At 43.0% G+C, this 13,516-nt stretch overlaps 2 protein-coding genes across 5 annotated transcripts in view; both read right to left on the reverse strand.

Annotated features, from left to right (window-relative positions):
* Positions 1–1,210: 1,210 nt before the first annotated feature.
* On the reverse strand, positions 1,211–2,812 carry LOC129866508 (interleukin-17C-like). The gene is made up of 3 exons (XM_055939291.1): positions 2,786–2,812; positions 2,373–2,626; positions 1,211–2,053 (listed from the first exon to the last, which is right to left on the reverse strand). The coding sequence occupies exons 1-3, from the start codon at positions 2,810–2,812 to the stop codon at positions 1,795–1,797; spliced, it is 540 nt and encodes a 179-aa protein (XP_055795266.1). The 3' UTR covers positions 1,211–1,794.
* Positions 2,813–4,670: 1,858 nt separating this feature from the next.
* The window catches only part of LOC129867136 (zinc finger CCCH domain-containing protein 18-like), a 31,969-nt gene continuing 23,123 nt past the window's right edge, over positions 4,671–13,516 (reverse strand). For 2 of the 4 annotated variants that reach the window (XM_055940331.1, XM_055940332.1), the window contains exons 10-19: positions 12,504–12,692; positions 12,233–12,364; positions 11,954–12,049; positions 11,300–11,632; positions 8,469–8,579; positions 7,603–7,805; positions 7,208–7,467; positions 6,431–6,530; positions 6,085–6,184; positions 4,671–5,750 (exon numbers count right to left, since the gene is read on the reverse strand). In XM_055940331.1, coding sequence (XP_055796306.1) covers positions 5,543–5,750; positions 6,085–6,184; positions 6,431–6,530; positions 7,208–7,467; positions 7,603–7,805; positions 8,469–8,579; positions 11,300–11,632; positions 11,954–12,049; positions 12,233–12,364; positions 12,504–12,692 — 1,732 coding nt within the window. In that variant the 3' untranslated portion in view covers positions 4,671–5,542. The remainder of the gene's footprint in view (positions 5,751–6,084; positions 6,185–6,430; positions 6,531–7,207; positions 7,468–7,602; positions 7,806–8,468; positions 8,580–11,299; positions 11,633–11,953; positions 12,050–12,232; positions 12,365–12,503; positions 12,693–13,516) is intronic. The other 2 variants (XM_055940334.1, XM_055940333.1) reach the window with 2 other exon arrangements.

Here is a 13,516-nt window from a genome sequence, read left to right on the forward strand (position 1 = left end):
AATTATGTTCCTTATTTAACCCTCTGGTTTCCCTTTCTGTTTTGTGCGTGATTGTCTTTCGTGTATTCCGGTGTGGTGTATTTTGTGTCCTGTTTTGTCCTTGTTTGGAACGGGATTTTGTTACGTTTTTGGATTGAGGAGATCAGTTATTGTTACTCTTGTGTCCTGCGCCTGACTCATTCGCTATCTTTTAGATAGACTGACAGAATGATTAAGTGTGTCCAAACATTTCACTGGTACTGTACATGATTATGATGAACGACTTTCGCTAAATCACACTGAATATTAACTTACCTCCGAGAGGTTTAGTGAGAACACTAAGTGCAGGCAGTATGGCAAATGTATTGTAGCGACCCGCACAGACAGCTGTGTGTTATGTGTTAGGCTAGTAGGTGGTTGTGTTGTACTGACCAGTACCCAGTGTTCGCGGGGTCCGACATGTCAATCAACCTGCTATCTGCCAATCACGGGAATGCCTGGAATGTTCTGATGCCGGGCATCCTGGCTGTTGGCGGAGTGGCGTGGAGGGGGGTTGGGCAGGGGGATGGAGCATTGGAAGTTAAGACCAGGTTTCGCCTTTGTTCTCTCTCTTAAGTCTGGGCTTCACAAGAGAAGGTCACGATTGGCTTGTGGGTTATCTGTCATTTATTTGGCGTGTGCTACGGACCAAACAGTAGCCTGTGTAAAGTTGGTTTAATAAACCGTCAATTCGCAAACTCAAGCCTCTGTCTGGACAATTGTTCATTTATGATCTAGTCAGGGTCATTACAGTATGTTCTATCTTTCTTTAGCAGAGGTCCTGTACCGTTTTTATTTCAAGACCTGTATCTTTTGTAGCCATGCTGCTAAAAACACGTCGCCGAAAGTATACGTTTTCATGTGGGTAGCTCAGGAGTGGATCCGGTTGGTTATTATTTAATAAATCTGAAAACATAAGATACCCGTAAAGAATTGGCGGACGCCTACAAGCAATTCATCTGCGCTCATTCTCAAATCGCTATATATAAAAATCTCAATAGTAAATTGTTGGCTAATGTAATAACGCAGGCTGTCTTGCGTGTTGCTTTTTAAATAACATTAGTATATATTATAACCCCGAAGATTTATCCACCTTTAACAATTTAAATTGGCCCAAATAAAGCATGATCGGCAGATATTTCATTAGTAATCTTTATTAAGGAAAAAACAACATTTCATAAATTATGCTACATTTCCATAAATTCATCACCCACGTACAATTTGTCAAAATCAATACCGATAAATAGCCTAATCAAACGATTCTTATAGTATACCGTGTTAAATGCGCAGATGTCTGAAAATTCGAATATTTACCATTTCCAATTTCAACAGAGGCAGCTATCTAAAATGTTTGATTATATTGATGGGAAAACAGGAACAGAAGAACACATTGATGTTGAAAGGAATAGGCCTAATAACAAAAGTCACCAAAAAACATCGATAAATAAATAGCTTGAGAACATAGTTCAATAAATAGTTAGTCTGAAACCCAGACCTATGAGCAACAGCCGGAACATTGGTACATTGTGGGAGGAAACCCGTCTGTCGAGACTAATAAATAGTTAATAGATCATCAAATAAATACAACCTTGCAACACAAGTACTACATTAATGTACCTAAGAGTGTCATGTAAAAATCCATGTATTCTCGATAGCTTCGTATCCATAAGCATAGTGTTATACTTTCAATAACTTAAGTGCATTTTAAAACAAACACAACAAAATGTGAAACATGTCACTACAGTTTGTCTAAAAAATGTCCTCTATGAGAGGCACTTAATATGTCCTGGCCTTAACGCAGGTGCAGGCAATAGGCACTTTGATAAATTGTGAAGTGAATGAATATTTTCCTGGGTTGTTCGTGCAGTCGGTCTTCATCAAAACCATCTGGGATTGCACTACAGGCACAGAGTTATATCCATAATCTTCGTATTCGGCCCCGTGATGTCCATGCCCTTTGACGATGATACATCCCGTACATAGACATTCAGCAACAACAATCTTCTCAGGGAATCGTCCCTCCTCGCTATCGATGCTGTGGGACAAGTGACATTCCAATGATCCAAATAGCCATTTAATCAATTAATAATGCCATACGAAAATGTCTTTCCTAGCCATATGTCATGCACATTGACTCAAATTATATTATTGTCCGACTGAGAATATTATGGCTGCATGAGTAAAATTGTAGCCTCGTACGAACCATCCTGATCTTGGAGCTCACATTCTTTGATATCACGTTCTGTGTCGCGAAACAGAACATGAGTTCGCGAGATCATGATGGATCGTACAAGGCTATAAAATGTTAGACCTATCCAGAAAGTATTTCCTTTGAGTAGAAAGAGATGCCTTACCTGTACCGCCAGGGGGAGACAGAACGGTTGTTGTAGTCTACTGACTGTGAATGAAGCACAGCAGGGCAGGTCTTCTTCGTACCCAGCTTGTGATACTGCGTTTCATCAATATGACCGTCTTTCAGGTACCGGTTTCGACGCAAGATCTTAAGAGCTCCATCCTCCAGTTCTTCTGCACTGAAGCATCCCTTATGCTTGTGTGCCTCTGATGCCAAAGTCAATTTAGCAATAAAAAGTCCAAGTAAAAGTAGAGTCTGCAAAGGAGTGAAATAAATTAATAAAAACGAACAAACCCCATTAATAAATTACCATTTGAATTAAACCAATCCAAAATGATGGATCAAAACGTAATCCAACATTAATTCAGGTGTAGTTAAATTTCAAACAATCAGGGCAGTCAATCTCTCACTTACCTGCATAATCTTGAATAGACCTGACATTTTCAAATATCAAATATATATTTGTTAGTAGAGGAGCCCAAGTGCTTATGCTCTGTTTTGTGCCATAATGCCAGTGATCCTACAATTTATAGTTTAAATGTTACCTGGTTGGGGAAATCCGTATGTAGGAGGAAATGGAAATCACTATATTCAGTTCCCAGCTTCCTCTTTCCTACAGTGAGTGTCCCCACTGTCAGGACTTGGCTTGTGTTTACATCAACATTACATCACCTGTTATTGAATTAATCTATATGAGCTTGTGTACACCTATACATACTTATTCATATTGATTTTATTAGCAATCAATATATTGACCATAGGCATGCTATCAGACAGCTTGCATCCCTTGACAGACAGTAATCTTACTGATATGTTTCCATAGTCAAGACAGAAGCTAGGAATTATGAAGAAATGTAACAAAACTGCTAATTTATACACACACTGATAAAATGGATCAAATCTGAATCCAGAAATAAATGTAGCCTAATTTTGGCCTATCCTACTACACCTTTTCACAGTTTTCTACCAATAATAAATGTAACCACATACTGTATGCTAAAACTTTCAAGGGGAAAAAAACGGTATATATATTTGTTCATGTTAAATTCAGCATGATAAACGGAGGATGATGATTGAGGAATTCTAAATATAGTATATTTAGCTCATTCACTAGACAACCTCATCAGCCTTCCTACAAGGTGAACACTTTCTCCTGCAGCCTGGATCTTCCCACTCTGATGCAAACAATGGTGTCATCACAATAGCCTCATCTCTCCCTGCCCCTCCAAAATTGTCTGAGTCCTACCCTTACTGAACAAGGAGTATTTTTCACGTTTTTCCTGATTGAAACATTTCCAACATAATTGGTTCCAGAAATACAAGTCAGTTACAAAGAAAGCAGATAAGGTGTGATAGCTGGGCAAACCAGTAAGTATGCCTTATCAGTGCATTATAACGACAAACATCAGGCGAGATTGTCAAAATGACAGGTCTCCTCACCATCAAGCCAGTACACAGGCAAAGAGAAATCTGGAAAGAACGCCACATGGCTTCAGTAAACTGTCAGAAGACAACATGCTTCATTATAAATAGGTATTTTTCTTTGTGATGAAGAAGTTCCCTCTATCTGTAAGCTAATGAGCTGTCAGGGTATGGGACTTTTAGTATGCAGAATAATCAGACTGTATGCAGATAAACTACTAGAGCATGTGTTTTAATATATTCTGGTCATGATGAAACAGACACTAGACTATTAGTCTGCTTACTGATTAACATGTCTGAGAGATATAAATGAACATCTGCCACTCTGAAGATGGCTCAGTGAAAACTGAGATGAGGATTCCAATAAGGGCAAGTACCATGAACTTTCCAATGATCAAATCCCTGCCCCGAAGAACAAACACGCTAAATCAGTAGGACTTGTACCATTGACCAGTTTAGCTGGGCTCATATTTCCACCTCACTAACATTAAATCAATATCATCACGTCTTCTATCACATTTGCCTCCGGTCTCTTTTCCAGAGTAATTGCCTGGAGCCTCAGCCCAGCCATTGACTGCCAGTGGAAAAGCAACAAATGTCATTGGTTAATCAGAATGCATCTGTGATGTCCTTGCCCCACCATAGAAAGCATAATGTGTTCTGCCCATTATTATTCATAAGATCTGCAGTAATCATGTGAAAGCCTTGTTTTTCAAATTATATTTGGTAGTGAAAATGTACATCAACATGCAATACATTGCGCTTCATCTCTTGTGAAGAACAAGAGAAAACAAGTGATTGAAGGAGCCATGTATCCAATTAATATTGGATTGGGGAGAGTGAAATTGTGGAGAAGGAACAGACACACAACAGATGGTTTCTCTTTATCAAAATAGTTTATTTAGAAGCCTTTTGTCACAAAAGCAAGATGCTCCTTATCCTCCGGTGTCCCCAACCGTCTCTCATACATCTCTCATAAAATAAAACACAGTAAATTACTTGAGAAGAGCTAGATTTTTTGGGGTAGATTAAAAAAGCAATACTTCACATCACTATCAATTTGTTCTCTCCAATCATACACTTGAAAAAAATGGGTGCTTGTCAAATGCTCACTATTATTGTACACGGTATGTAAAATGAACACTGCAAGAGAACACAGCGCACAGGAGAAGTCATTGGTTAAGACACAACCACCAAGAACAAGAGGTCCTGTGAGCATGTTCCTCATTCTGAATGAATGCAGACGAAATGTTTGTACAGAGAACCAGTTGGGAGACTAGAGGCAGTTTCCAGGATCTTCAGAACAGAACAAATGGGGCAAGACCAGCACTCGACCCAACAGAAAAAAAAGACATGAGATAAGAGACAGTAAAAGGGGCAGACAGAAAGAAACAGAGTGTGGATGAAAAGTATATAAATTCACCTTATCAATGAGACACAATGGGAAGATTGTTCCTTCTCACTAAATAGACAACAGTGAGCAACAGTGACACCCTGCTACTACTTTTGTTCAGCACTGTAAAACCTTTTAGACAACCTCTCTCTGAGGGCAAACAAGCAGAAATGTTTTGGTGGCCATTTTGTTCAGTAACAATTACACAATGGCCTTTACATTTTGGGACAGACACCTTTTTTACATTTCCAGAGAACGCTAGGCTTCTTGACAGGTATTGGTGACTTATGTCCCTTGATGCTTGATGTTGCCTGGGCGACTTGGGTAGGCAGGCAGGCAGGCAGGCAGGGTGAGGGTTATTTCCCTGGGATCTTGGCCCTCTTGCGGGCAATGGCATCCTCAACAGCCTTGAGCTGTTTCAGCAGCTCCTCACGGCGGGACAGTGTGCTGCTAGGCTTGCCGGAGCCTGAGCCCGGGCCGCCTGGGGGCTGCTTGCCTGAGCCCGAGGACAACCCCCCTGGACCTTTCCCAGACAACTTGGGTGGTGGGGACAGAGGACGTTTTCTAAAGAGAGAAATTACATGATTGGGTTTAGTGCCACATGCCTATGACAATTTACAAGGGTTACCATGGGGATTAATCTACCTGTACAGAGAGGGTGCGAGTAGATGTATAAATAGTGACGACATGGTCACATGCCCTGTGTATTGGTGTATATCATATACTTCTGGGGCTTCCACTTTTGTGACTTGTTCCACATTCAAAACAAAGGCTTATGGTTGCTCTAACATCCTAAAATGACATCACTACTAGAGTGGTGAAGGGCAGCACCAACAAAGAGGTGTCAGGTTGGGGTTGTGTGTGTAGTTTTGGATGAGAAGCAGCAGAGGGCACCTACCTTTCTCCCGGTGGTGGCATGAGGCGAGGGCCCTGGCCTCTGGGCCGGTCCATTCTAGGAGAGAGTGGGGGCCGTCCAGGCATCCTCCTGTCACCACGACCTGTAGGACATTGACGAGAAGTTGATTACATACAGCAGGGAAGTGTGGCCTCAGATGAATGACTTGGTTCAACACAGACATAGCATATAGAAAGAACAGATAATGCAGCCTACGGCAAGGTTTCTCTGGTAGTTGGATTTCCACATTTGGTATAACCAAACCATGTGTGTGTGTGTGTGAGTTCCTTGAGAAGAACACATTATTAATGTCAGACTAAGCGTTTTCTGGACAGTTTGAGGCCCTCACCTCTCTCAGGAGACAATGCTATCCTCTTGCTAAGTGGAGAGGTAGGTCTGTCCTTGTCTGAAGGCATGTATCGCTTCCTGTTACCCCGCTCTGCCTGCTGCTACAGAGTGAGAGAGAGATACATTGTTAGTCAGACAGTTCACAAGCAACAAATGCAAAATACAGTACATTAAAATGAGATAATCACATTTGCTCAATGTTCAATGGTGGCATTTAAATAATGTGTGTATATACACAGCCTACCCTGAAAAAATATAAGCGATACCAAAAGTATGGTATACAGAAGCTTGATATTAGTACATCTAGTTATTCAGTCTGACTGATAAGAGTATGAGGAAGTCAGACACTTATCACATTGACTGTCCAAACTCTCCTTCGCACAAAGACACTCAGACCTCTAAACTCTAATGCCATTAGTGTCACAGGGTGTGATATCAGTGTCACTTGTATCTAAATTAGTGTTGTCACGATACCAGTATAGCAATCCTACAATGCCAGATATTCCTTGGCAAAAAGAAAACACGAAGCAGAGTGAACTCTGTGGTCATTTAAAACATACATTTGTAAAATAGTGTGCGCTATAGCTTGCAAAATAAATAAATGTGACTCTGGGTGGCAACATAAGGCTGTTTTTTCCCAACATTAACATAATTTCTGTCGATACTAGTCTCAGAACAACACTAATCCACATATTTTTCCAGGGTAATTCAGAGACTCAGTCTATTTGAGTTGAGGTGAGAGCAGTTGACTTTCAACAGTAAATCCAGCAGCGGTCACCTTGTTGAGAAGCGTGAGTTTAATGTCTTTGTGCTGGCCATAGCCTCCAGGGGGTCCCATGGGGGGTCCGTGGGGCGGGTGCATGGGGTGGCCGCCAGGACCGTGTCCTCCTGGACTGTGCCCCCCTGGACCGTGCCCCCTGCTGCCAGGCCCAGATCTGGGCATGGGGCCGTGGGTGTTTCTATGAGGGAGGCCTGAGGTATCAATCTTCCTCCGGTCCTCTCTGGGAGGATGGGGCTCATCTTTCTTAGTAGGCTTCCCTGTGGAGAGCAGACAGTATACATCACAAACATACAACCCATAGAACCACCAGATGGCTGCCATTCTGTGATGACACGACAACCACAATACAATCCAGAGTGAATTGCAGTCTATGACAACAGCCTAACTGCTACCTTTGTCTTTGTTGGGACACCCGTCCCGTGGCGGGCCCCTCTCCTTGCGGGTATGGGGCTGTCCGGGGGTGGGGGATCGGGAACTAGCTGACGACACAGGGCTGGCCAGGTCAGCGTACATGTCATCTGAGTCAGCGCTCCTCACTGAGCTGCTGCTGGAGGAGGCCGAGGACACACTAGACACACTGCTCACACTCAGAGACCTAAACAGGGACCACACAGGCCACAGGGAGAGAGAGACTCAGTGCTGTGTCACAAAAACCTGCACACACACTAACTCAGGCTGAGGGAAATATTGACAGAATATCAACATTTGTAGTGGGGGGCTTTTTATTTAGGCATGACAAATTCTGATTAAAGAACAGAAGGTGGTGACCGAGTGGGTGGTGGGGCAAAATGGGGGAGAAATCAATCAAACGGATGAATCACTGTTAAGATAAATGAAGAGAGGAGCAGGTGTACAAGCCAGGGTAATATAGATGGCAGATATAAAATGGCATAGTACCTGGATTTTTTAGGTAGTTGACCAGTGGATAAACAGCAAAGAAAAACAAGAGAGAAGGTATTCAATACATATCGGTTTCAAAGTGGTACCTGCATCAAATCAAATGTTATGTTACATGCACCGAATACAAACAGGTGTAGACCTTACCGTGAAATGCTTAGTTACAAGCCCTTACTCAACAATGCAGTTCAAGAAATAGAGTTTTTACTAAATAAACTAAAGTAAAAAATTATTTATTTTTTAAAGTTACAATAAAATAATAACGAGGCTATATACAGGGGGTACCGGCAAAATACTCTTAACTGTCAGCTTTTAAAGCAGTGTAGTGGAAGTTAGTGGAAGTGGGATCGGTTCTTCCTACCTGGACTTCTTGGATCCAGAGCGTGAGATGGAGGCAGAGGAGGAGCGGGATCTGGAGCGAGAGCTGGAGCCAGAGTAACTACTGCCGCTCACACTGCCACTGACTGTCCGCCTGAACAGGGGAATAGAGTGAGCAGAGAGAGAAAGATGAACATATTTCAGTGAGCATACTTTTAATAGTTAGTAGATTGTACATCACAGTAACAACGTGTCAGTCCAATTGATCCTCAACACTGGAGCTCCACAGGGGTGCGTGCTCAGTCCCCTCCTGTACTCCCTGTTCTCCCACGACTGCATGGCCATTCTCTGTTTATCATATATGCATAGTCACTTTAGCTATACATTCATGTACATACTACCTCAATTGGACCGACCAACCAACCAACGCTCCCGCACATTGGCTAACCAGGTTATCTGCATTGTGACCCGCCACCCCCTCTTTTACACTACTGCTACTCTCTGTTCATCATATATGCAGAGTCACTTTAACCATATCTACATGTACATACTACCTCAATCAGCCTGACTAACCGGTGTCTGAATGTAGCCTCGCTACTTTTATAGCCTGTCTTTTTACTGTTGTTTTATTTCTTTACTTACCTATTGTTCACCTAACACATTTTTTGCACTATTGGTTAGAGCCTGTAAGTAAGCATTCAACTGTAAGGTCTACACCTGTTGTATTCGGTGCACGTGACAAATAAACGTTGATTTGATTGCATACTTGGCAAGGCATTTTAGGTCACATTCATATAACTTAAAACAAACTGTTGTCCCTGCAGTGGAGTAGAGTGCTGCATCACAGATGAAGGGAGATTTCCCTCAGAGCAGGAACAATAGCTGTGTTCATTTGACGCCACTAACATCAAGTCACGTCGTGACTGACGATACAAGTTCACCTGAGAGGAAAACCTACGAAACAGCCTACAACAGTCTTCAAGTCCTACTCCTCTTGCCAAGGGAAACTCCCAACGGCACCTCAGGCCTCATCATGCCAGTCAGCTGTGAACATTCATCTCTGAGTGACAGCATCTTTTGTTGAAATTAATTAGTAGTACCAGGTTGTGTCTGAGCTATGTGGTAACACTAAAAGCATCTAGCCACCATTGAAATAATTTCTTGACAGCCCTTAAGATGCACACACATCAATCTTGTGCCCGTCTTACTTCCTACCCTTTTGCCTGCTCCTGTGACATGGACACCTGGTGAGCAGTGCCAAAGTCGTCACAATATTCAAATCACCATTTCATACAACGATGGGCAGAAACATCAGAAGTTAATAGAATGTGAAAATATTTGTACTTTACTACTTTCCACACTAAAAAGAGATTGCATTTCGTTCTTTCATACATTATTCAAAATGTATCCATGGTATGAAATCACGTTATGGTTCATGTTCCACTAAATAAAAAGTGTTAAGGAAAAGCGTTTAGGAAAAGTGTTAGCTTCATTAACTATGAATCATTGCTGAACAAAATGACTTACATAAACATGCAGTCAAGTCAATAAATTAACATTTTACAGGGGAGCACAATGCATCTTTAGAGCTACAGGACCCCCGGCCAACAGGTTTTACATGAGATTATCCACAGGGAGAACCACGCCACCCACACAGCGTGAGCCTAGTGCATTCTACCCATGTAGGCAGAGAAACCACAGCCAGTGGCTCGCCCCCTCGCTGTCCTTTCCTACCCTTTTACTGTCCTTTCCCTGACCACAGCACCAGCCCTGGGTTCTTCCCCATGTAAGCCCAGACATGTCCATCAGCTGACCCAGAGATAGAGGATAGTTCTTTCACCAACACACAGTCCTGCTGCTGGAATAGGCCCCTGCTGATGCAAATCTACCTGCCATACAAAGTGGCTTTGTGAGCTGAGGGATACTCGTCGTGCAAATTCAATAAAAAACCCACACACACACTCACAAATATGCCTGGTATTAGGCCTACCTGTGACATACTGCCTGAAAATAAGGTTAACAATCTGATTTGCAAAATATAAAAATGTGATCCGATTAAGTCTCTAGTTAGCGGAGCTGCAATAGAGTTCACTGCAATAATAAAAAAAGACTAACACCCAGATGGGAAGAAATAGTCTCTCCTTGATTTGCGGCAATATTTTGTACAATTATTGCACCGTGCTATTAGGGATGGGCACAGTTAATTGAATAATCAAACGGACGTTAGTATTGGATTACTTGAGTGTTCATTTAAAAAAATATAATAATTGTAGGCCTATTTTAACAAAAAGCTGTCTAAATTAAATGAAAATGATACTTGTGACATTGTTAGCTACAAGGATATATACCATGACACATAATTCTTAATTTAATAAAACACAATGTAGCTTTTATAATGGTGCGTTGAGCTACTGCTGCACATTTAGCCCTCCAGTTCTCCCTGACATTGGTACACTTCAAACAGCAATTACATGCTCGCAACTAACAGTTTCCACAAAACCCGAAACAGATCAATGCAAAACAAACACCAGAAAACGTTATTGTTACAGAACATCGGTGAAAATCATAATTCTCTTTCACTTTTGCTGTTAGCCAAAACTAGCGGAGAAAAGCAGTCTGTCCGCTGTTTACCACTGCCATGTGCATTTGTGTCATTTTGATTGGTCAAGAGCATTTTATTTGTGTGTTGCATTTGGACTACCCGCATATACAAACAAATGTCATGATATAATTTGAATAGTAAAATAATTTCAAATGTCCATCCCTACTTGGTATATCATTGGATATCCTTGAGCTCTCAGGTTGGCTGTTAATATGCGACAGAGGAACTTGTGATAGACGGATGGCCAGTAGAAGTGTGTACTTCTGTCCTACCTCCTGGGTGGGTTGTGCTGCTGCCTCTCCTTCCGTCGGCCCCCCTCCCGAGGCGGCATGGGCCGGCCCCCCTCCCGAGGCGGCATGGGCCGGCCCCCCTCCCGAGGCGGCATGGGCCGGCCCCCCTCCCGAGGCGGCATGGGCCGGCCCCCCTCCCGAGGCGGCATGGGTCGGCCTCCGTCGTGGGACTCACGGTGGTTGATGGGCTTGCCCCCCTCCGGAGTGGGTTTGGGGAGTTTCCCAGGCTGGCCTGGCAATGGTGGGCTGGGAGCCTTCCTGGGGGGAGCCTTCTCCCTACGAGGAGGGGGAGGTGTACCAGGCTTCAGTGGGACGCTTGAAGATAAGAGTATATTGCTTTGTTGTTTGGCATGCAGCATTCACACGTCACACTAATGAGGGCAAAACCCATACTTTCTCCAAAAGACTGATTGACTATAGACTAACACCAGAAGCATGCTAGCTACACATCTAAGGTGAACAATATAGCATGTCAATTAAATGCAAACTACTCTATTATTATGTAAGACTCAGTACCTATAGACTCTTGAGCAATGAAAGGAAAAGTACAAACGATCTGTGTAAGTTGTGTATGAAGGTGCACAGCACAACTGATGAATATACAGCATGTCTATGGATGAATGGGTATGGCTGTACCCTTTGGGCCCTAGAGCTGGCGGGGCCTCAACTTTATTCTTGGCGTTCCTCTGTGCTGAATGGGTCGGAGACGGAGACAATGAGAACGATCTGGACCTGCAGTGAGATAAACAGAAGCCCAAGTTAATCTTATGGGAGACCAGCTATCTTATGCGAGACCATAGGTTAAAGGTTAGCTTAGACTCAGGGAATGAGTGTCCTATTCAATAGACAGTGTTGTGGGTGTGTGTTAGGTGGTTCTGTGCGTTGACAGACAGGCAGGCAGAGTGTGTGTCGGACCTGGAGTGGCTGCCGCTGAAGGAGCTGCGCTGGGATGAGTGGCTGGAGTACGAGCTGAAGGACGAGGAGCCTGAGCGAGACCGAGAGCGGGATGAACCGGAGCCTGTGTAGGAGGAAGAGCGGGACGAAGACCTGCAGAACAGAACACACACTTAACCTCACTCTTTAACATACAAACACGGAATACTCAAGTAGATTGAAACACTGCAGAAAATAGGTGCTGATGTAAGGCAGAGTACCAAAGTAGATGTATGGCTGAATTGAAAGCTACCTAGATGAGTTGGATAGCGATACAGAGGATCCAGAAGGCCGGTGTCGCCGTCGGCCCCGCGGTGGTGACCCAGACATGCCCGGAAGTCTCCTGGGGGATTTGGACCGGCGCCAGGGGTCCTTCCACTCATCTGGCCGCTTGGACATGGGCATCAGCTCCTTTTTGGAAGGCGGTTCCATCATCGGTCGACTGAGGGGGAGAGAAAGGAAATAGGGGCAAACAAATTAAAATCACACATTTTGCAATAAAGCATCACAAATGAATAAGACTGAAATCATGGACAGAAGGCCAATGATGAATGAGGACATTTTGATTCCATTCACTGTTTTCATTCATTCCTTAACACGCTTTTCAGTAACAGGTGTTCTTTTTTTGGAAGAGCTGTGGTATGAGGATGACAACATTGTGCATACCTGGAACCAGTTCATGTTCCTGATAGAGTATGGCACGGCATACTGACACGGCATACTGACACGACATAGTGACACGGCATACTGACACGACATACTGGCACGGCATACTGGCACGGCATACTGGCACGGCATACTGGCACGGCATACTGACACAACATACTTGAGCGACAGCCCTCCAGTTATTCCCTGGTAAGAGAACCCGAGACACTGATTTACAACATGATGCGTCGCAATATGAGCTGATCATGATCTAAAAAACACATTCAAAACGTTCAAAAGACTGTTCCTTGCCACATCTATGTGTGTTATACGTCCTGCGCCCACTTCCTGATAGGTTGTCATTCTAAATAAGAATGTTAATTGATTTACCAGTATAAAGAAAAAATAGAAAAAATACAGTGCATCTGGAAAGTATTCAGAGCCCTCAACTTTTCACATATTTTGTTACGTTACAGCCTTATTCTAAAATGTATTAAATTCTTTTTCCCCCTCATCAATCTACACAGAATACCACAGAAATGTCCGCAAATTTATTACAAATAAAAATACATAAATATCAATTTACATAAGTATTCAGACCCTTTACCCAGTACTTTGTTG

Source organism: Salvelinus fontinalis, chromosome 12 (genome assembly GCF_029448725.1).
Source record: "Salvelinus fontinalis isolate EN_2023a chromosome 12, ASM2944872v1, whole genome shotgun sequence".
NCBI classification, from domain to species: Eukaryota; Metazoa; Chordata; class Actinopteri; order Salmoniformes; family Salmonidae; genus Salvelinus; species Salvelinus fontinalis.

Coding starts and splice junctions, on each gene's coding strand:
- LOC129866508 (XM_055939291.1), bottom strand. CDS start 2,812: ATGTCAGGTCTATTCAAGATTATGCAG. Junction 2,627..2,785: donor GTCTATTCAAGATTATGCAG/GTAAGTGAGAGA, acceptor ACTCCTTTGCAG/ACTCTACTTTTACTTGGACT. Junction 2,054..2,372: donor GTCTCCCCCTGGCGGTACAG/GTAAGGCATCTC, acceptor CTTGTCCCACAG/CATCGATAGCGAGGAGGGAC.